The 22,093-nt window shown below is 54.2% G+C and overlaps 1 protein-coding gene across 1 annotated transcript in view; it reads right to left on the minus strand.

Annotated features, from left to right (window-relative positions):
- SDK2 (sidekick cell adhesion molecule 2) overlaps nucleotides 1-22,093 on the minus strand; it is a 272,507-nt gene that overhangs the window by 95,913 nt on the left and 154,501 nt on the right. The window contains exons 4-5 of the mRNA XM_082439834.1: nucleotides 11,005-11,152; nucleotides 5,641-5,774 (exon numbers count right to left, since the gene is read on the minus strand). Coding sequence (XP_082295960.1) covers nucleotides 5,641-5,774; nucleotides 11,005-11,152 — 282 coding nt within the window. The remainder of the gene's footprint in view (nucleotides 1-5,640; nucleotides 5,775-11,004; nucleotides 11,153-22,093) is intronic.

Here is a 22,093-nt window from a genome sequence, read left to right on the forward strand (position 1 = left end):
CCTTGCTGGGAAAGGCCCAGGTAGAATGGGAATAAAATGTAAAAAATAAACTAAAATGAAGGGGGGAAGAAAGGAAGCATATAAACCAAAATAATTGCAACAATATAAAAGCCTCATGTAGGTGCCATAAGGAGCGATTGGATTGAAAGCTGCTGATATAGCTGAATCCATAAAAGTGTGCTCCACATTGTTTACTACATGCCGGGGTGCGCAGGTACGGAGGCCCAGATAACCGGCGCACGAGGAGAAGACAGACAGTTAGAGCCCCACGGCGTCAATGGGTAAACAGAGCTCTCGGAGTTTAAAAATATGAGGGCTGCCCCCCCGACCTCAGGGCTGCCTTGTTGGCTTTAGGAGGTTAAAGGGGAGACTGACACCCCCCCCAGGGACCCCGTCCTGCCCAGGTCCAGGTGGCTGCTTGCAGGGTACGAGGGAAGGGGCCCCGGATGCAGTGAAGGAGGGCCTGGCGGTCAGGAAGACCTGGCTCAAAATCTTGCTCTGCCCCAGGCACCCTGGGCATGACTCCGGCTGGTCACCTCATCCCCCGAGTCTCAGTTTTTCTCAGCTGCAGAAAGGGGGTAGAAATCACCGTCTCTCAGGGTTGTGTGGGATCAGCTCCTGACTCAACAAATCTTTTCTGGGTAAGGCCTCTGTGTGTGCCAGACTGTGTACCAGGCACCAGGGATTCCCCACCAAGTGAGATGGGGGGGGGGGGTCTGTCCTCATGGCGTGCAGTCTGGGAAGAAGTCAGATCCGCGCTTGGACGTCTAAGAGATTAAAGATGCACATGACGGGTGTTGGAAGGAGGGTCCTGGGGGGGGGGCACGGCTAAGCTGCTCTGGGGTAAGTGCAGAGTCCCTGGCACATAGTAGGTGCTCAATAGATGACAGTCCCTCCTCTGGGGATTTGTCTGCCTGTGCTTGGGTGGGGGGATGTTTCCTTGCTTCTTCCCTCCACCCCCAACCCAGCCTGGACCAAGTGATGGAGCCAGAGGCTACCAGGAGGTGAAGTCACGGACTCACAGGGGCCTCTTGACCGAGGGAAGGAGGACACACGTGTTCAGGGCTACAGGTGATCAGGCCAAACCTCAAGTGCTCCCTGGGGACTCACAGGAGATGGGGGAACTTGAGTGGAACTCAGAGAAGCCGGAAGGAAGAAGAACATTCCAGAACAGGAGCGCCGTGTGAGTGAAGGTGAGGTGAATGGGGGGAGCCGCAGGTAAATGTGGGCGCGATGCCGGGGTGGCCTCGGAGCGCTGGGATGGATGAGGGGGGAGCGCCCCAGAGCAGGCGTGACGGATCCCGGCCCACGTGCTGCCCCGTCCCCAGCCCGCTCTCCTGATTGGTCAGTGCTTTTCCTGGCTGAGCCCAGATGTGTCCTCAGAACCCTTCTTAACGTGGCACCAACAATGGATCAGAGCTGGCCGATGGGGTGAACCCCATTTTCCATCCCTGCTAGGGGGAGTAGATCTGACTGGGAGAAGTTGGGTCAGGGCCAGATTACTGAGAATTTACAAGCTGGGCTATGGGCTGGAAGTCGGCCCTAGGTGGGCACATTACACGGAGGGGTCGATAGACACGAGGACAAGATGCCTGGACATGGGGCCCCCTTTACAGAGAAGAGTTTTAAGCCCAAGAGGAACAGGTTTTCAAAGAAGGGAGATGGGTTGGGATTTTGTCACCCTGGGTTGGAGACGGCGGTGGGATGTCGGAATGAAGGTGCTCAAGGGGGGACATTCAGCAACACGAGGCAGGAGCCCCGGGGGGGTGACACGCCCGGAGAGAACAGGAGGGTGGGGCAAGGGGGACCCCGGGGACCAGGGGTGGGGGAGTGGGAGGGACAAAGGGCAGAGAACCAGGCATCGGCTTGTTCACGTCAGGGGAGAAGGAAGCAGGAGACGGGAGAACTGGGGGAGACACGCAGGGTTGAGGAAGCTCAGGTTACGGGGTGCCAGGGAGGGGGGTCGGTGGAGCTGAACGTCCTGAGCGGTCAAGGAGAATCAGGGTGGAGGAAGTGGGTTTGCAACAGTGGCAGGGGCCGGAGAGAGGAGGGGAGCCGGTGGCAGCCATGACTGGGAGGTAAAGACTGGGGCGGGGTAACTTCTGGAGAGTCTCGAGGAAGCAGACAGCAGGTGCCTCTCAGGGGGCGGCAGTGGCCAAAAGGGAGATCTGTCTCCCTCTGGGACGTCTGGGGAGCGGTTAATGAGGTGAGTTTGGCAGCCAGGGAAACATGGTTCAATTCTGGGGTTTGTGCATCATTAGCGAATGTCGCCGGGAAGTAAATTGCTTCACCTCTTAGGCCTGTTTCCCCCGCTTTCTCATCTGTAACTCGTGGAGGGGAATAACAGACTGCCTCCAGGGGTTGCTGTAACGCTGCAGCAGCAGAGTGCCGGACGGTGCCCAGCACGTGGGGCGACGGAAAGGGGGGCTGTTGGTGTGATGTGGAGGCAGAGGGGGACCGCTCGGGTGGACCCACCCTCGGCAGGACGCACCTTTCTATCAGGCGCTCTCTGCAGGGAGGCCTGTACTGACTCAGGGTCTCTGGAGGGCCAGCCAGGGGGAGGGGGACAGCCTGGCCATGCTCAGGCACTGCTCTGGACAGCGGGGTGAATGGGGCCCTAAAGATCAAGCAAGAAAACCACAGGCAAACCAGAGCAAGGATGGGCCTCTTCCACATGAGCTCGTGATGTGGATGGGGCCCTGGGGCACGAGGAAGCTTAGGGGCTCCCCACGTGGGGGCAAAGTTGGGTCTCGCTGCCCCAGGACGATTTTGATAACAGGCGCGACGGGGGACATCCACTGTGACCCATTCTCCCCGAGTCGTCTCATCGAATCCTCCCAACTACGCTTTGCCACAGGCGAGGAAACTGTGGCTCGGGGACCACGTGACTGGGCCGCGGGTCAAGTGGGTGGTGGGCAGGGAGGCGAGCTGCTCCCCTCTGCTGGGCAGGCTTCCAGGCACTCATGCGCCCAGGGCAGACCTACCCTGTCCAACATGGGCAGGGGTGGGGCGAGAACCACAGGTGGCTACGAGCTCTTGAAACGTGACTGGTGCCCCTTTGATGCAATGGGATTTAATTTTACCTAATTTACATTTAATTAAAAGCGGATCCCCAAATCAGTTGTTAGAACACTTTTAAGTATGTGTGGAAAAACTTGGGCATATGATCCCACCTTTCCAGCTGTAAATTTTATGAAATCTAAATACAGATCACGTATTTCAGATGAAAATCCAGCATCCAAATTGAGATGTGCTTTAAGTGCAAAATACACACGGATTTGGAAGACTTAGTAGGAAAAAGAAACCCAGTGTAAAGTATCTCATTAATATTTTTTCTATTGATTGTATGTTCAACAGCTAATATTTTGGATATGTTGGGTAAATAAAATATAATAAGATTAATTTCACCTGTTTCTTTTTCCTTCTGAAAAAGTGAGGCCAGTGGCAAGTTTTAAATTACATATGTGGCTCATATTATAATTTTATTGGACAGTGCAGCTCTGATTGCCACCCAGGGGGACCACCAGCCAGGTATGAACTTTTCAAGAGCTGTGACAGTCCGTGTGAGGTCACCTGGGTGACACCTGGGCAGAGGGCAACTCGGCGGTGGGGGGGGTCACTGGCCTTTGCTCTCTCCTTCTCCATTTCTGAAGAGCATGGATGTCCCCTGAGGGCTGCTAAGAGGCTGAGCTGCCCTGAGCAGAGGAGGGAGGAAGGGGGGAGGGGGGAGAGCAGAGGGAGAGGTGAGGCTGGGGCGAGACAGATGAGGGGAGATGCAGCCGGTGGTGGGCGAAGTGGCAATTGCTCCTAGGAAACTGGCCGGCAGGCAGGCAGGCAGGCAGCTGGGGGATTTGTGTCAGTGACAGGCACCGGGATTTGAAGTGCAGTCACTCGTGGGAGGAGAAATTAGCTGCTCATCAGCTGACTTCGCTCTCAATCCAGTACCAATCACCGTGAGAGCAGGAGGCGAGGGGCGACGGGGTGGGGGAGAAACAGACAACGGGGGTGGGGCGGGGGAGGCTTGGGCACACATGGGGGTCCCAAGGGACCCTGCCTGCCTCTCTTGGGCCAGGGCCAGCCGGAGGGCTGGGGGAGGCAGCAGAGAGTGAAGAGCCCGCCCAGTTGGCCAGGAGAACAGCTGGTGCAATTCCCGCCAAGAGCAGGGTGCTGGGGGGAGGAGCACAGAGCGGGAGGGAGCCTCCAACCTCGGTCTCAGGGTCAGCTGAGTCACCCAGGAAGCCGCCTGGCCTTGACTCGAACCGTAAGCACCCCTCCCACCAAATGATTCAATTCCATGAGACTCTAGGTATTCTAAGCGCTGGAAAATACGTGGGGACAAACATCCCTCTGATGGCTACCTTCCTTTTCCTATAGAAACAGCAGCCCCGGGTCATGGGCTAGGCCCCAGGGTGCCGGGACGAGACTGAGACCTTGGCCCAGGTCAATGTCAGAGGTTACACCCGTGACCCTGATAGGTCAGTATCCAGACTGGAACTCTGCTCCCTGCACCCAGGTTTCTTTCTAGGCAGGCAGGAATGCCATCTGGGGGAAGGAGGTCACTGCACGCGTGGGAAGGGGCTCTGCTGGTGCTCAGAAGGCCCAGGAGTGGGCAGGTCGGGATTGGGGAATGTTCTGGGCTTTCTGGGCCCTTGAAGACAGAGGCTGGGATCAGAGGAAGGACACGGGAAGGTTCCGAGCTGGCGGGTGCGTCCCAGCAGGACCGTGGATGACAAATGAGGCTGGCTTTTGGAGCAGCAGTTGTACAGATGTGGAAGGACGTGAGCATCTGGTTCCCCCAGCCTGTGTGGCTGCTTGGCCACTGCGGGAAGCTCTGGAAGCTCTGGCCTTGTCCCTCGTACTCTGTGACCCCCCCCCCCACCTCTCCATCCCAGGGATGGAGCATGGAGGGAGCGGGCCAGGGAGAACCGGGCCGGGGGGGACACCCCCAGCATCTCCATCGCTGGTCGGAAACCTGCCTTCAGCCTTGGCTGGACAAATACTTCTTAGCCAAAGACACCCAAGGAGTCACCCTTTCCATTTGCTCTCCTCTGTGCTCTGCCACTGGGGAGAGCCTTGCCTCTCTCTTCCAGGGTGCGGGGTGGTCTCTGGGGATGGACACAGGGGCACTTTTAGGCAGGAGCCTGGGCAGAGAGCATGTGTTCCCATCGGTGAGGATGGCTTGGCTCCAAGTAAAAGTGGAGCTTTTGACATGCCAGCTGAGTAGAGGCAGTCAGTGTATTTCTTTAAAAATGAGCTTCCCATCTCCTGGCGGGCTCAGCCCACCAGCACCTGAGCCCCAGGGGTGGTGGGGATCCTCTAGTGCACACACTTTCTCCTATATTCCACGCCCTCCCTGGGCCCCCAGGGGCCCAGCTAACAGCCAGGCTAAGTGTCCCCCCCTCCTGATAGGATCTCAGACTCGTCATGGGCGTGGGGTCCAGAATTCAGCTCCCTTCCGGCCTCCACCTCCCACTCCCACCCCCAGCTGGGCCTCCTCCTCCGTGGGATGGCGCCTCCCCTGCCCTTTCCCAGCCTCCCCCCTCCACCACCATTCCGTCTTCCCAATGACCCCCCGGAGCCCCATTCCCAAGATTTAACAACGTGCTCCGCCATCGGTCCCAGGCCCTGTGGCTTACTTACTCTCCACGGCGAGAGTGATGGGCTGGCTGGTCTTGTTATCCCCATTCTTGTCATTAACAGCTTGCGCGTAGTAGCGGCCTGCGTCGGGGGCCACTGTTGACAGGGTGACAAGGCTGTTCTCCAGGGTGATGGCTCTGGGAAGAGGAAAAGGACGCCTCTGGTGGGCCTGTTGAGCCTGAGCATCTGGGGACACGAAGCCAGGCACCCCTAGACCCCCTCCTCCAGCCCACCCCCTGGGACCACTTACTGCCTGAACTCCAGCCATGTTTAGTTTGCAGAGAATCCCAATACTCCACCAGCGCTGGGGATCAGACCCCAATACAGAACATGCCCAGGGGTCTGAGACTGTCCAGGTGACACTTCTCTGCCACTCCCCGCCCCCAGGCCTGGTTAGGGGCCAGAGCTCCCCTGGAATTCTACCCTTTCCTGTGTCACAGCACGGATGGCTGTGTGGGGTTACCTCTGCACCAGGAGTGTCTAGAACTAAAGAAATTCATTCACCAGAATCAGTGAATGAATGAATGAATGATGAGAGACGAGAATGAATTTAGAAATGAACATGATCATTCCAGAATCACTGCCTTAACCTAATCCTGAATCTGTTTAGGTTGATTCAAAGGCTACAGCCTGCCTGTAACACAGCCTTCTGGGGTTCACATCTCCCCCCCATCCCCCTCTTAGGGTATCCGTTTCCTTCTCCCCAAATCTGGTCAATAAAAGAGGGGCCATCGGGGCTGGTTGAGAGGGAAAAAGGAGACGGGCCGGGTAGTGGGGTGTAGACATGGGCTGTTTGCTCCCAACCTGGTTTCCACTGCTGGGATCCCATCCTGCAGCCCCTCAGCTCCCATGTCCGTGGGCTGGGTGCAGGGCTTTTGCAGGCGGGAATTTGGGGACCCCATTGGACGTGGGTGCAGAAGCACTGCCCACCCTGGCTCTGCCAGGCACCTCCTCTCACCCATCCTCCTGATGACAAACAAAACCATTAGTTTGTCAAGTCTCTCTCTGGATTTTAACGTGATGTGCCCGAGACAGCTGTTAAACATCCTTAATGTTCGTTTAACAAGGACAAATCCAGTTGAATTCTTTTCAAATTTTCCCATTAGGTGAATGTAACAGAGTTTTCAATGGGCTCTCAAATAAACATCCCCACGAATGCCTCTCCAGCCTGGCTGTGCTGAGGTCCCTCCTTCTCCTGGTTTTGGGGGTTCGCGTGCTGAGTCTCACGCTGCCTGCCGAGCTCCAGGAAGCAGGAAGACAAAGCCCTCTTGCCCCAATTCCTGGGAACCCTAATGATGTCTTTTTTGTTTTTTGTTTTTTTTTTCCCCTGGAGAGCTCTTTTAACCTCCAGCTAATGAGGTGATGGGAGTGAGGACGGAGCCAGCTAAAATATTTTAAAATCGACACAATGGGACAGGGATGGTGACCACCTCCTCACGTGGGACTCTCCTGCAGGGGCCCTGGTCCTTCAGTGGAGCTTGTGCGGGTGGGTGAGGGCTGGGGAAAGGGAGGCTGGGCTGTGGCCAGGGCAGGGGGGCAGCTCCGGGGTGGAGCTCTGGCCCCTGCCTCTAAGGAGCTCACAGCCTCCTTCTTGCTGGGCCTCAGTCTCCTTATCTGTGTAAGGGGTGGAGGCAGACGCGGGTGAAGACCCCTTCCAGCCCTGAGGCTGAGGCTGATTCTGACTCCTGTGGCTGCTTCTGTTAGCCCCCAGGTGGCCTGAGGCTGTCCCCTCCCTGTCACTCAGCCCTCTCCGGGCACACAGTCCAAGGTCAGGGCTCATGACAGGCAGCAGTGCACGTGGACCCCCTGGGTTCCAGCTTCCCCAGCCGCTGCCCTGGTGATGTAGAAGCCAGCTAGATGAAATCTTTGGCAGGTGGGCACCCTGGGCATGGCCTGGTCCCCCTCCCCAGTACACCCGCCTGTCCTGAACCCCTCTTTTGGCCTCCAGAGAAGGCCCCCCACCTCCAATTCCTTCTCTCCTTGACCACACAGACTCTCCCCTCCCCCTTTCTCTCCTTTGCCTATATTTTGTCTATATTATGATGGATCCTTCTAGGTCAGTGGTTCTCAGTCAGGGGTGGCTTCACCTTCCAGGGGACATTTGGCAATGCCTGGACAAGTGTTGGTTATCCCAGCTGTGGGGCTGTACTAGTACCCAGTGGGTAGCGGTCAGCGATGCTGTTAAGTGTCCCCCACGCACCAGGCAGCCCGCACGACGATTTACTGGGTTCAAAATGGAACGTGTGGGTTGTGCGGTGGTTGGTACCCTGTCCTGGGTCGGGGGGGACGGCATACCCAGGTGGCAGAGATGGTCACCATCTGCCTCTGTTTCTGGCTCCCCTCCTGCAGAGAACTGAAGATCTTGGGAAGCCAGGGGTCACCCTTCCCAGCCCCCCTTGCACCCAGGTGGGCAGTTGGCTGAGCTAGTGGGATACGGAGGATGTGCGCCGCTTCTGGGCTTGGACCAGCGGGGCCACTGGGAGCCCAGTGTGGATGAGGGTGGAGCTCCCACCAGCTTGGCTGTGGAGGAGGGCGCCGCTCCCATCCCTCGCCCTCGGTGGGACTTTCAGTTGGCAAGAAATAAACTTCTCTGGCGCTAAGTCCCTGGGATTTGGGGGTCTCTCTGTGATGCAGCTAGCGTGGCCTTGACTGAAACTAGAGGAAAGCACTGTGGCCGGGACCCCGGGGCCTGGGTTCGAGTTCCCAGTGTGGAGTGAACAGGAGGCAGAGAGCCGGGGAAGGGCCAGTGGCCTTTTGACCTGCTGTCCCTCTGTCCTCAGCAGGAGGCTAAGGAAGGTCCCTGGGCTAGCCGCCTTCTGCAGGATGACCTTCCCCTTGATAGATGGTTCTAGAACGACCCTGCCCCTCACCTCCAAAGTGCACAAAGCTATTTGTGGCTGTCAGGAGGGCTTCCGGCCTGCTGCCCCCAGAGGCACCCACACTGAAGGAAGCTGCTGGAATTCTTGCAGGGCGTGGACATCAGGGCTCCACTCTCAGGCAGGGGCTGGGTGATATTTTTCAGCCGCGCTCCTCTGGTTTCAATTTCCTAGGTCTTTCCCGCTGCTTTGATGGGCCCAGCTCCCTCCCACCTTCCATCTCCCACTCCTATGAAGTGTGCCCTTTTTTCTCAGCTCCACGGGAGCCCAACTGATCATTTAATTAAGAATAAAATAAATCACGCTAGAAGCTGCCCAAAGCCCCCAGCATGTGTCTTTGATGGGAATCTTGTCTCCTTTTCAACAATGAGTATCAAGGAGCGGGCCAGGGGTTACTCCTCTCCACTTGTGCCCTGGGAGGGAGAGTGGTCCTCTGTAGATAGCGCATGCTTTCAGCACCCTGTACACCCCACTGACTGCCAGCGCTCATCAGATGCGTATCTCCAGCAAACACACACCAGAGAATTTGCTTCCAGGGACCTTTCCTCTGGGTTATGAATATTAATCTGCTGTAATTGCTGAGATGAAATCCCCACAGTGTTCTCTCGTGCGTTCGGTAGGAGGACTGGAGGAGGTGGGGAGGGGGCAGGCGTGACCAGGAAGGTGTGCGTGTGTGTATACCCAATCATCACCTGCTCTGTAGCAGCACCTTAGCCAGGTGACTCTGTCGTCCTCTCACTCAAGAGCAGAATCAATTTCCTGGCTTCTTGATCTGAGTTCTACCACGTGACTTGCTTTGACCAATGGGATGTTGGCAGAAGCTTGTGTTTTGCTTTTTCTGCGACTGCCAGGAGGAGATGCTAGGGCCCACTGGCTAGAGGCTGGGACATGTGGGGCAGAATTGAGTCACCCAGGCATTCTAGTCAGCCAGCCCCAGCCAAGTGAGAGAGCCAGGCCTAGCTCACCAATCTGCCGGTTCACATGACAAATACATGCTTATTGCGTCAGGCCACTGGGACCACTTGTTACGTAGCACTATTGTGTCTGTAGGTAACATACATTCTAGGACAGTGGCTCTCAATTGCGGCTGCATGCTGGAATCACGGGGAAGCTTTTAAAAATCTCAAGGCCTAGGTACACCCCGTTTCAATGAAATAAGAATGTGTGAGGGGTAGAATCTGAAAATCAATATATTTTAAATGATCCCAAATCATCTCAGAGGGTAGCCACGTTGAGAATCAGTAGGACCAATTCTCCAAAAGTACAATCACTTTATCCTTTTTAGCTCCTGTTCTCATATAATTTCCACATAAGGCAGAATTAAGGACCTGACTCTCGAGTTGGCAAGCCTGGCACCAGCTGCGTGAGATTTGGCAAAGCAGTTAAACTCTGGGGGCCTTCCCTTTACCGTCTATAAAATGGGGGTAAAATCAGCCACTTCGTAAGGTTGTTGTGAGGGTCATTCATTCAACAAATATTTCTTGAGGTGGACCTGGGGATGGAAAGGGAACGAGACAGAGCATCTCTCCCTGGGAGGTGCGTGTCCGTCCCGGAGGAGAGGGTGTTGGGGGTGTGCTTAGCCCAGGCCTGAGAACACAGCAGGCACTCGATAAACGACAGACACTGTTGTTGCCAGGATATCATCATGTTATCAAGATCACGCTTCTCTCACTGGACCTCACGTTCCCCAGAGGAAAAAACTGTCCGTCTCGGCTTCTGCTTCCTACAGAGACCAGAATGGGCTCCACCCACAATGGACCTGCGGCCCAAGCGGACTAGGACCAGGGTGGTCTTTCTTCTCTTCTGGGAGCAGAGTGTAGGGGAGAGTGCGGGTCCTAAAGAGGACAGCCTGGGCTGGCTCTCCCAGGGGGGTCAGGAGGGCCGCTGCATCCCCTGCTTTGCCCCTCGCCCTCTGTGGAGGCGTTGCTTCTGTCACTCTGCCCACAAGCCAGGCTGCCACAACCCCCTTCCGGGCTGCACAGAGGGGCCCTTGTGAGCGCTGAAAGGACCGTGTGTTCCTCTTCCCGCCTCTCCTGGCCTCACCTCCTCCCTGGAGCCAAAACACACACAGCCGTGCACACCAGTGGACACCCAGCCACACAGGCACCACGGAGACACCCTGCCGGGGAGGTGCCAGCGCCCTCCCATGTGCCCTGAACCCTGGGCCTGGAACCACGGTGACCGAGCCTCTGTCTGTGCCAGTTCGGGTTTTTTAAGTGCTCTTAGAGGCAGAATTATTCTCCAGCGGAGAGTGGAGCCAACGCCTGGGATTCCCTGGGGAGGCCACGGAACTGTCATGGTTCCAAGACTCCGCCCGCACTTTCCCAGAAAGGCCCCTGGAAACCAGACTTCCCTCATTGGGGACGACCCCATCTGGCTCCCTCCCAGAGCAGGAGGGCCCTCTGTGCTCAGCATCTGGGGGCCCTACGTGGCCCCACGTTTCCTCTCCCGGGGCCGGCCCCCCACCCCCCACCAAGGGCAGTATGCTCACATGCGGCTGCTGGGCGGGATCTTGCGGCCGTCCCGGAACCAGGTCACCTGCGGCTGTGGGAAGCTGGCGATGCGTGGGGCGCGGATGACGGCCGCTTCTCCGTGGGCGACGCTCTGGTGCTTCTCGCTCTCCTCAAAGCTCCCCATGTCTGCGGGAGGGAAGGGCACATGGAGGGGTCAGGGGCCGGAGGTCGGCAGCCAAGACTGCCCGGCTCCCGGGCTGAGAGTGGCGGCAGCGGAAGGGAGTTGTGGGGCGGACAGGATGATCGTGGGGCCCGGCCGCCACGCTCGGGCTACCTCACGTGGCCCCATCACCCCATCCGTCACTACGACATGCTCTGCTTTGTACTTCTGGGGTGTGTATCCATTTATATCCATATGTCCATGAAGCAATGGATTCATCCAGCAATCATGAGACACGGGTCATTATTTCAAACAGTTTACAACGGAAAAACTTCTGAAACAGGCTTGTTGACTTGTCCAAAGGCACGTGGCTGGAACAGGGCGGAGGCAGGATTTGAACTTGGACCTCAGAGTCTGGAGACAGGCAGAGCTGCACCTCCTTCACTGCCCTGCAGTGCGGCAGGGGCTTAGGTGTGGGGTGAAGGGCACATCTGGGGACCAGTTTCCCGTGCCCTTGGGTGAAGTGCGTGAGGCTGTATGGATGTCACACACAAACACCACGTTGCCCCTTTGAAAGAATGCCCACCCCCTTGGCAGGTAAAGAGGGGACCACTGGTCCAGCTCCGATGTTCCGTCAGCCTGGAAGGGAGCAGCGGAGATGCAGGTGGGAAAGTTCTGGTTGCCCACCTGCCTGCTGGGATCAGGATGGGCTCTAAGAGCAGAGGCTTGGAGATGGGTGGAGTGTGGGCAGGGGTGTTTGTGCTGATGACCACGACTCTTTAAAATGAATGCACATCCTTGCTACCCAAAGGGTGGTCCGTGGGCCAGCGACATGGGCACCACCTGGGCGCCTGTTACAAAGGGAGAGTTTCCGGCCCGCCCCGCCCCCCAGACCTGCTGAATCAGAACCTGCCTTTTAACAAGACTCCCAGTCAACTGCGTCCACATCCAAGTGTGAGAAGTACCGTTTGCCCTCCAACTTGGCTGTGTGTCACTGAGTAACATGTCAAGAGTTAAAAGCACCTAATGCTGGGGTTTCATCCCCAACCTTCTGATGTCCCTGGCACGGGGTGTGGGCTGCCCATCAGAATCCCCACGTGCAGTAGGTTCACACCACCGAAAACTGGCTGTGAGTCCCCGCTGCCCACCTGTTTCCTCCTGGATCAAGGGGGCCGCGTGCTAAGCCATATGGGTCTCCTGCTGCTTTGATTTATTTCTTAACCCCTCCAAGACCACTGCTCTTCTTCCTCTCCTTCAGCCAGGAGTCCCCAACCTGACTGCCCCTGAGAACCCCCTTTAATGTTCTCAGAGGTAAGAACCTTTTGGGATGGCTGGGGTCCAGACATCAGTATTTCTAGAGCCGTTCAGGGTGTTCCAACACGAGCCAAGGCTGAGAAGTACCGCCTGGCTGAAGCCAGTGGTTCTTACACTTTGGTGGGTCTCAGAATCCCTTGGGAACATGGTAAGCCCAGAAATTTGCTCCCACCCTTCCCTCGTCCCCTAGGGCACGGAAAGGCCCTGCTTCAGCGTGCCTGGGTGGGTCTCTGAGTCCTTGACTCACCTTCCCGAGGATTCTGCTGCACGCCGAAGTTCGAGGACCACCGGCCTACACTCTCGTTTTCCAAAGCCCTGGGCTTGAATCTCTTCTTGGTCACATTCCCCCTTGAAGGCTTTGCCTAACCTGATGGTTTTGGCCACAATCTCTCTGCAAAGGCTCTCACATCTGCCCTGGCTCCTCCCTGAGCTCCAATACCCAACACCCAACTTGCCACAGGAAATGCTGGGTATTTCTTACCTCCTTGCCATGCCAAGCCTCCCTACTTGCTTTCATAGTTCTGCTAATAGCTGCCCCACCTGTACCTGCCCAGATCACCTGGGCTCAGATCCTTGGAGCCTTTCGTGGTGCTTCCTTTCCCACACTACGGCCCCTCTGTTCTCCCAGGCCCCACCCACATGCTCGCCCCATCACTTGGCTGCACGGAATCCGCCCCTACATCATCGCCTACACCGGATCCCCCCTCCTCCATCTTCCACTTTGCTCCCGATTAATTTTTCTGACTTGCTCAGATCCTTTGGTATCTCCTCATTGCCCCAGGAAAGTCTAAATTCCCTTGCCTGGATTCAAGGTCTCTCCCTAATTTGACCCCAACCAACCTTTCTTGTCCTATCGCCCACACCACGTCCTGTGTCCCCCACCACAATGAATGACTTACACCCCACTTCTCACGTCGGGGCCTTTCTTTGTGTTGGGGACCCTGTCTGGAACGTCACCAGAGCAAACCATGACTCACCAGGGCACCACGATTCAACAGCATCCCGGGAGGATCTAGCCAAGTAAGTGTCTCAAGAAATGAAACCAGCCGTTGGCATCCTTGTCCTAATTTGGCAAGCAGTAAATGTAACGGTGGTGGCTTTGGAGTCACTGAGATCTGAATTCAAATCCCACTTCTGTTACTTATTAGGCATGACCTTGGGCAAAATTTTGACCTTGCTGAGCTTTAACTTCCTCTCCTGTAAATTGGAGTTGTTAAGAAGAGTATCTTCCAGGACTTCCCTGGTGGCGCAGTCGTTAAGAATCTGTCTGCCATTGCAGGCAACGCAGGTTCGATCCCTCGTCTGGGAAGAATCCACATGCCACGGAGCAACTAAGCCCGTGCACCACAACTACTGAAGCCTGTGTGCCTAGAGCCCGTGCTCCACAACAAGAGAGGCCACCGCAATGAGAAGCCCGAGAACCACAACCAAGAGTAGCCCACTCGCCACAACTAGAGAAAGCCCGTGCGCAGCAACAGAGACCCAACACAGCCAAAATAAATAAACAAACAAATAAATAAATAAAATTTATTAAAAAAAAAAAAGAATGGTCTACATTAAAAAAAATGATACAAATGAACTTATATACAAACAGAAATAGACCCACAGACATATAAAACAAACTTATGGTTACCAAAGAGGAAAGGGGGGAGAGGTAAATTAGGAATTTGGGATTAATTTATACACACTACTATATATAAAATAGATAAACAACAAGGACCTACTGTATAACACAGGGAACTATACTCAATGTTTTGTAATAACCTATAGGGAAAAGAATCTGAAAAAGAATATATATATATGTATGTATAACTGAATCACTTTGTTGTACACCTGAAACTAACACAACATTGTAAATCAACTATACTTCAATAAAAAAAATGATGGCTACCTTACTATTTATCTCCCATTCAACATGATCTTCTTACAGTGTGATTGACACTCCTGCCACTGAGAGGTGGGGGCTAAGACCCCTACCCCTTGAGTCTGGGGGTTTTGTGACTATACTGGTAGAATATGCTGGAAGTGATGCTATGCGACTTTCAGGGCTAGGTCATCAGAAGGATATGGCTTCCACCTGGCTCTCCAGACACTCCCGCTTGGAATCCAGCTGCCATATTGTAAGGAAGCTCAATCTAGCTCACACAGACACAGGAACAGCTCTTGTGCAGAGGAACTGAGGTCCCAGATGACGGCCAGCATCAACATTGGACATGTGAATGAACATGTGAGCCCTCAGATAATTTCAGCCCCCAGCCTTTGGGTCTTCTAGTTGAGACCTCAGTCATCAAAGAGCAGAGACCAGCTGTTCCCACTGTGCTCAGTCCAGACTCACAGAATCTGTGAGCATGATAAAAGACTGTGGTGCACCATGATGTCTGGGGGTAATTTGTTATGTAGCCGTAGAAACAGGAAGAGTATAGTCAAGCGCTAAAAACTGTGTCTAATATTTATAGTATTAAAATGTTGGACTCCTATACATTTTTCACAGTTTAAACATCAGCCTTTTCAACAAAGATTCTCCCATGCCACCCAAATAGTCACTGATCCTATGTCAGGTTTCCTTCTAGGTGGACTTCACACAGATTGTCTCATTCCATCTGCATAATGACACGGCAAAGCTCAACTTTCCTAAATACATGTTTTTAAGTTGTTTACTAATTTCTGTTACTTGGCTCTGTCTATAAAAAAATTGCATCAATAAACCACATTGATTTCAGTTCTTACAATAATTTTATCTATTTAAAAAACTTTTCACAGAGCTCCGAAGATATATTTGAACAATTTAAAGCAATTTCATGGTAATCGTGTTTTTCCTCCTCTCTCGTATTTTATTAGCTCCATTTCGTCAGTGAGGAAATTAAAGCTCATGGAGATAGAGTGGCTTATCCAACGTGCGCAGTTAGGGCTGGGCCAGCCAGCGTTCAAACCTGGCTCTCCTTTTGCATTTCCTCCTCGCCTCTTCCATGACTCATCCCCTGCGTTAAAATTCTTCATGCACATTCTTTATCTCTTCTTACTACATTGAAAGCTTCAAGAGGCAGTTCTATTCAATTATATTCATGACCAAGTCCTTATAAGACACCAGGCCCCATCCTCTGCACACAGTAGGTTCTCTCTAAACTCACCCAATGCCGTCATGCAATGACTCTTTATTGAGTCCCTACTATGGGTCAGGCAGGCTTTGCAGAAGGTGCTGAAGAAAGACCCGGTCCCTGTCCTTGTGGAGCTTATGGTCTGGTTAGGGGAACAGGCATAAGAAAACCAACCCAACGACATTCAGGGACATATTGTGACAACTGTTAGGAAGAAGGAACAGGGTTGTTTTTTTTTAATGAGAGGCGACATGAAGGGAACCTACTTTAGACTGGGAGGTGGGGGTGAGGCTTTTTTTAAGCAGAGACATAAATAAAGGGTAGGTGTTAGCCGTGTGTGTGTGTGTGTGTGTGTGTGTGTGTGTGTGTGTGTGTGTGTGTGTGTGTGTGTGTGTGGCGTGGTGATAGTCCAGAGGAAAGAGAGTATGCGAAGGCTAGGAGGTAGGAGAGAAGTGCTAGTTTGAGGAAATTTAAAAATGCCAATAGGGCAGGGGGGTGGGTTTGTTCAGTGGATGGATGAATGAAGAGATGGATGGATAAATGGGTAATTGGATGAGTGCAGGGATGGATGGAGGGATGGATGGATGGATGAATGGATGGAGAGAAGGAGGCATGGATGGATGAAGGAAATGCAGGATGGAGGGATGGATGACTGTATGTATATGTGGATGCATGCATAGTTGGGTGAGTAGGTAGATGGATGGATGGATGGGTGGATAGATGGAGAGAAGGAGGCATGGATGGATGGATGAATGGATGGAGAGAAGGAGGCATGGAGGGATGAAGGAAATGCAGGATGGAGGGACGGATGACTGTATGTATATGTGGATGCATGCATAGTTGGATGCGTAGGTAGATGGATGGATGGATGGGTGGATAGATGGAGAGAGGGAGGCATGGTGGATGGAGGGATGGATGATTGTATGTATGTATGTATATATGGCAGGATGGATAGAAGAAGGAAGGGCACAGCTGGCCTTGTCCAAGTGTTGCAGCTGATGCTCTCATTCACGCTTCCATCCCACAATCTCCCCTCCCTATGGCTCTTAGGCCCCCAGAACCCTCCCAATTCTCTCTACTCCACTTTGCCAAATGGGCCTCCTAGGTCAGGGAGCCCCTTGCCTCTGCTCAGGGGGCCCAGCGCCCAGGTGTGTATGTCCTGAACACCAGCTGCAAGGGTGGTGCGAAGAAGAAGTCTGCTCAGCCAGCCAGGGCAGGAGAAAGACTAGAGGGAAGTGCACACTGATGGGGCTGGGGATCCAGGATCTCCTGGGAAAACTCACTCCCACTGAGGTGGAAACAGATAAGGGTTTATCTACTATACTTCCTCTCCAAGATACATGCTTGTTAATATACCACGTTGTTTTCTTCCTTGCAGCGCTGATGCAACTTTTCCTAAAAATTCCCCCAAGAGCAAAGAAGTGTGGGCCTGGGGCACAGCTGGACGTGACCTAAGATTATTCCTGATGTTTTTGTTGTATCTTAAAAGGTCTTGTAAATTATGCATTCCACTTCAGAATATATTTATTGCTTTTATTTATTTTTAAAACATTTTTTATCATGAAATGTGTCATGCATAAAAAAGAGCGAATATAATTATATGAATAGTTCAAAGAAGAAGAATAGAATGCACACTCACGTACCCACCACCCAGTTTAAGGAACAGCACATGAACAAACCTCGTCCCTCTCCCCCACGGCATCCCTCCCATCGTATCCCCTCCCTCGCCAGAGGTAATTGCCGTCTTGGATGCTGTGTCAATCATGTCATGGCTTTTTCTTTTCTTTCAAGTTTCACCACACGTAGATGCATTCTTAAACAGTTTATTGTTAATTCAGCCTGTTTCTAAGCCCTTTGGGTTATTTTGTATGTCATCTACTTGATTTGCTTTCTTTTGTGCAACATGTTTTTTGGGAGCTCCATCTCCGTCCTTGTACTTGGTTTAGTCATTTTCATGGCTGCTTGGACGTCCATGTATCAAGATAGCACAGTGCTGCTGCAGGCTGGCTTTGTTACCGGTGTTTTGCTGTCCTGCTAAGAACAGTCTCATGTGGATCTTCTAGCACATGTGGCTGAGAGGATCTCTAGAGGATGCACCTAAAGGTGGAACTGCTGGGTTGTAGGTTGTGCAAATGGTAATCTTATGAGGTAATGCCAAGCTGTTTTTCTGATATGCACCAATTTGCTAATTCACACACCCACCAGCAGTGGTGGGACTTTCTATTAACACCTTGCCTTGCTAGACTCTTTGGTTTCTGCGGTGGGGTGGTACGTCACTGTGGTTGTGTTTGCTTCTTATGAAGATGCTGCTTCTCCCTCCAATCAGTTGTATCACGCCTCTGCCTCTAACCATGCATGACTTCCACTGCATCCTGAGTGACACTGGAACGTCCAGTCGCATCTTAGAATGTCACCATCTGTCCCCAAGGCCTCACCTCCTCTTCCGCATCTCCTTCCACATCTCCATTCTCCATTCAATACACACACTCAGGTTGAGGATTAAGAAAAATGGGCCCATTGGTGGCACTCTGGACATCAACTCCAGCCCATGTGACAAGGGGTCTGATGCCCTCAGCTCTCATCTTGTACAGGTGGCTGCCAAGCTGGGGGGCCGGCCAGGCTCCCCAGTGGAGCAGGGGCTCTTGGCCCTCTGATGTGTGGGCGGGCTTATTGCTGGGGCTGGGGGTTCCAAGTCTGAGCTGTCCGCCCCCCTGGTGAGGGCTGGGATGGGGTCAGGGATGGTGCTCAGGTGAGGAGGACAAAAAGGTGCCCACAGGATCTGGATGCCAACTCCAGAAGGCTCGCCCAACCCTCTCAGCCATTCAGACCACTTGCCACATGCCAGGAATTTATGGCGACTTTGTAAAAACAGACTCGAGGTGGGGTCAGGAAGGGAGCTGGGGAGGTGGGTGGATATTTTATTGACTTCCCCTTAATTGCTGTCATTAAAAACATGTAAAGAGGGGACTTCCCTGGTGGCGCAGTAGTTAAGAATCCACCTGCCAATGCAGGGGACACGGGTTCGAGCCCTGGTCCGGGAAGATCCCACATGCCGCGGAGCGACTAAGCCCGTGCGCCACAACTACTGAGCCTGTGCTCTAGAGCCCGTGAGCCACGACTACTGAGCCCGCGAGCTACAACCACTGAAGCCCACGCGCCTAGAGCCCGTGCTCCATAACAAGAGAAGCCACCGCAATGAGAAGCCCGCGCACCGCAACGAAGAGTAGTTCCCGCTCGCCACAACTAGAGAAAGCCCGCGTGCAGCGACGAAGACCCAACGCAGCCAATAAATAAAATAAATAAATAAATAAATAAATTTATTAAAATAAAAAAACACGTAAAGAATCTTTTTGTAATGACTTTGCTATTATCATTAGTGGTTAGCACAGCTGCCTTGTTAATTTCCCATTAGAACCCAATTCACAGCCCCTCTTTGGGAAGGGGGGATGAGAGTCAAGGGTGGGGCCTGCCTGGCCTGGCCTGGCCTGATCCAGTCCCTGTGGAACTGGCTGCTTGAAACCCCAGGACAAAACCCTCCCACCCCGGGAAGCAGAAACAGCCAAGGAGGGAAGATGAGGGCTTTGGAGAAGCAGCCGTACCCCATCCATCTTCAGAACAGTGAGCATCTCTGTGTCTGTGCAGAAGAAACAGACGGAGGGACAGACAGATGCAGGAGGTCTGTAGGGCACACACCTGGGAGAGGACCAGGACCGGGCTGGGTGAGGAAGGGGAAAGATTTAAGGAGGTACCCACTGTCAGGGTCCCGCAAGTGCACGGTGAGTCCCTGAGAGGGAGTGCCTCCTTAAAATTTGCACCCTCCTTGCCACACCCTAGCCCCAGCCCTGGAGAGCAGAGGCGGCGGCTAGGACGGTACCTGGTACCTCCGAAGGCAGACAGAATGAGAAAGGATGTGAATGTTCGTTCCAGGACGCCTTCCCTGGTTGGCCTGGCAGAGAGAAGCCGTGTTCACTCTGCCACCCTGAGTGTCCCCTGGGCTGGGCGCCACTTATGATGGTTTGTGTGCACTGATTGATTACTTATTGTGACCACCCGGCCAGGTAGGTACTAATATTAACATTCCTTTTTACACATGAGGAGGCAAAGGCACACAGAAGTTAAGTAATTTGCCCAAGGTCACACAGCTAGGGAGAAGTGAGGGGGATTTGAACTCAGGGTTCATGGCTGGGTCCGTGGCTGGGTTCGTGGCTCCACTCTAGGGCTGCTGGTGGCAAGGCAGGAGAAAGGAGACGGTAGAAATACTGGCTGTGGGAACTTGGGTTGTCCTCTGACCTTTCTTTTAAGAGCCCCTATCTTTTTTTTTTTGGCAGTACCACGCGGCACGTGGGATCTTAGTTCCCGTACCAGGGATAGAAACTGCGCCCCCCTGCAGTGGAAGCATGGAGCCTTAACCACTGGACCGCCAGGGAAGTCCCTCCTCTGACCTTTCTGAGCCTCAGTTTCCCCATCTCAAGATGTGGCTCCCTAGACATGCCTTCCTACCTCCGAGGTCTGTCCTGGGGACCCACGGAGGAAAGACATTTGCACAATTTCCCTGGAGGGCAGAGTGTTTTGGAGGCTCTGCTGCGTCTCCCTGGCCTCTCCTTAGGGACGCGGGTGTCCAGCTTGGACCTGTGATTGTGATTGTTCTGAAGGCTCCTGGGCTTGTGTTCATCTTTTCAGGGAAACAGAAGCCGTGCTTCCTTCTCAATCTGCACCCCGGCACCCCTACTCCCCAGGGGTCCAGAGCCCTAAGCCAGTCACCGACTAGACTGGGGCTAGAATCTACGGTTTCTCACTTGCATCCTCCCAAGGGTCATGCCCTGGCACACACAGAACCCGGAAGCCCGCTGTAAGCATTTTTCATCTGCTTCCCTGCTGATAGCGAAGAAAAGGGGTGACGGGTCAAGGCCACCTGGTGGCGTGAGATGGCCTTCAGCCTAGGTGGGGGCCGCATCTACTCACAGGGCTGTTTGGACACGAATTATTCCAGTCCAGGGGTGTCCCTCTGATTCTCTTTGACCCCTGGCCCCAGCAGCAACTGCCCTCCCCCCAGCTGGACCCCATTTCGATTTTTCTCCTCTCGCCCTCAAGCAGCAGCGTGGGGAGGTGTGGACTCAGGTCGTGGCTTCAGCTCCTGCGTCTGGCGCTTCCCAACTGTGACTTAGGCGCGTCCCCTCAGCCCCACCGAGCCTCAGTTTTCTCATCTGTAAATGGGGATGGGGGCGTCCACTCTGCAGGCTGGGATGAGGCGGGGATGGGGGAAGGGGAGCGAGTTTCCCTTCTCTGTCCCCCTGTGGCCACCAGGGCTGGGCGAAAGCTCCATCTGTTAAGATGAGTGCTTTTCTCAGCTGTCAGACAGAAGTTCCTAAGGCTCCCCTAACTCGTTTGCTTTAGGGCCCAAAGGACCGCACAGTGTGGTCTCTGCTTGATGACACTCTGGAGGACAGAGCTTCAGGCTTGCAAAGCAGCCTGGGGCAGATGAGGCTGGGGTCTCGGCACCGGCCCCTGGGCGCCAGCTCAGGGAGCTGCAGCTGGTGGTCAGGAAGGGCTGAACCTGGGTCTCCCCGCCCCGCCCCTGGGGCCCCTCCGAGGTGCCCCGTGCTCTCCGCCAGGGGCCTGTAACCACATCTGCACAGCTCAGCAGCAGCAACACCATGGAGCCTGGTGGCCACATGGTGACAACCATGGTGGTAACTGTGTCCAGAAGGTGCCTGGAGCCCAGGGTGACAGGTAGCTCTGAGCAGCCGGGCAGGGATCCCCCTGTGAGAGGTGGTGGAGGGGAAGGGGCCGGGCTGGCCGATGGCCCAGGGGACAGTGGCAGCTTCCTGCTCTGCATTTGGCCAGGACAACTTTTGCTGGAAGCCATTCCATTCTGTGGCCTGTTTTTTCCTTCTTTAAAATGATAATATAGAATATTCATTGTAGCACTTACTCTCACTGAATCAAAGTGCATTATCTGTAGGCATTGGCTAGGTGCATTGGTGGATATGGGCTCAAGGAAGGGCAAAGCCTAGGGGGAGGTAGTACTAGATGCACATTACAGATGAGGAACCTGAGCTGGGTGAGGCTCAGAGAGGGTCAGTCACTTCCCTGGGGTCACACAGTGACTGAGGGCAGAGTTAGGATTCGAATGTGGTCCGTCCAACACGAAAGCCAAACCTCTTCATCAACCGTGCTGCCAGTCATGGTAATGGGCACCCCACAGCCTGCCAACACTGTTAGGTACCCTCCCTCCCAACCCTTCCGCCCTGACTGGATCTCAGCACTGCAGAGTCCCAGGCTCCCTCATGGGTTTGGGCCAGGCCCCCTGCATGGCACCGCTACCTGGGGTCATTCCAGCCAGCATCACCTGGAGTGGTCCAGGACCCTCAGGACCCAGAGAGCCCATAGTGTGTGTGTGTGTGTGTACGTTGAGGGGGGGGGATCCCCACCTCGAGGGTCTGTGGCTGGGCAGACAGTTAGGGTGTTGGCTAGCTCGAGTCTCTGCCATCTGCTTTTCACCCCCAGGTCGGTCTGAGCCCTTCTCTGCCACGTGCAGAGAATACCAGGGACACCTGA

This window comes from Balaenoptera physalus (genome assembly GCF_965194825.1).
Source record: "Balaenoptera physalus genome assembly, chromosome: 20".
Lineage (NCBI taxonomy): Eukaryota > Metazoa > Chordata > Mammalia > Artiodactyla > Balaenopteridae > Balaenoptera > Balaenoptera physalus.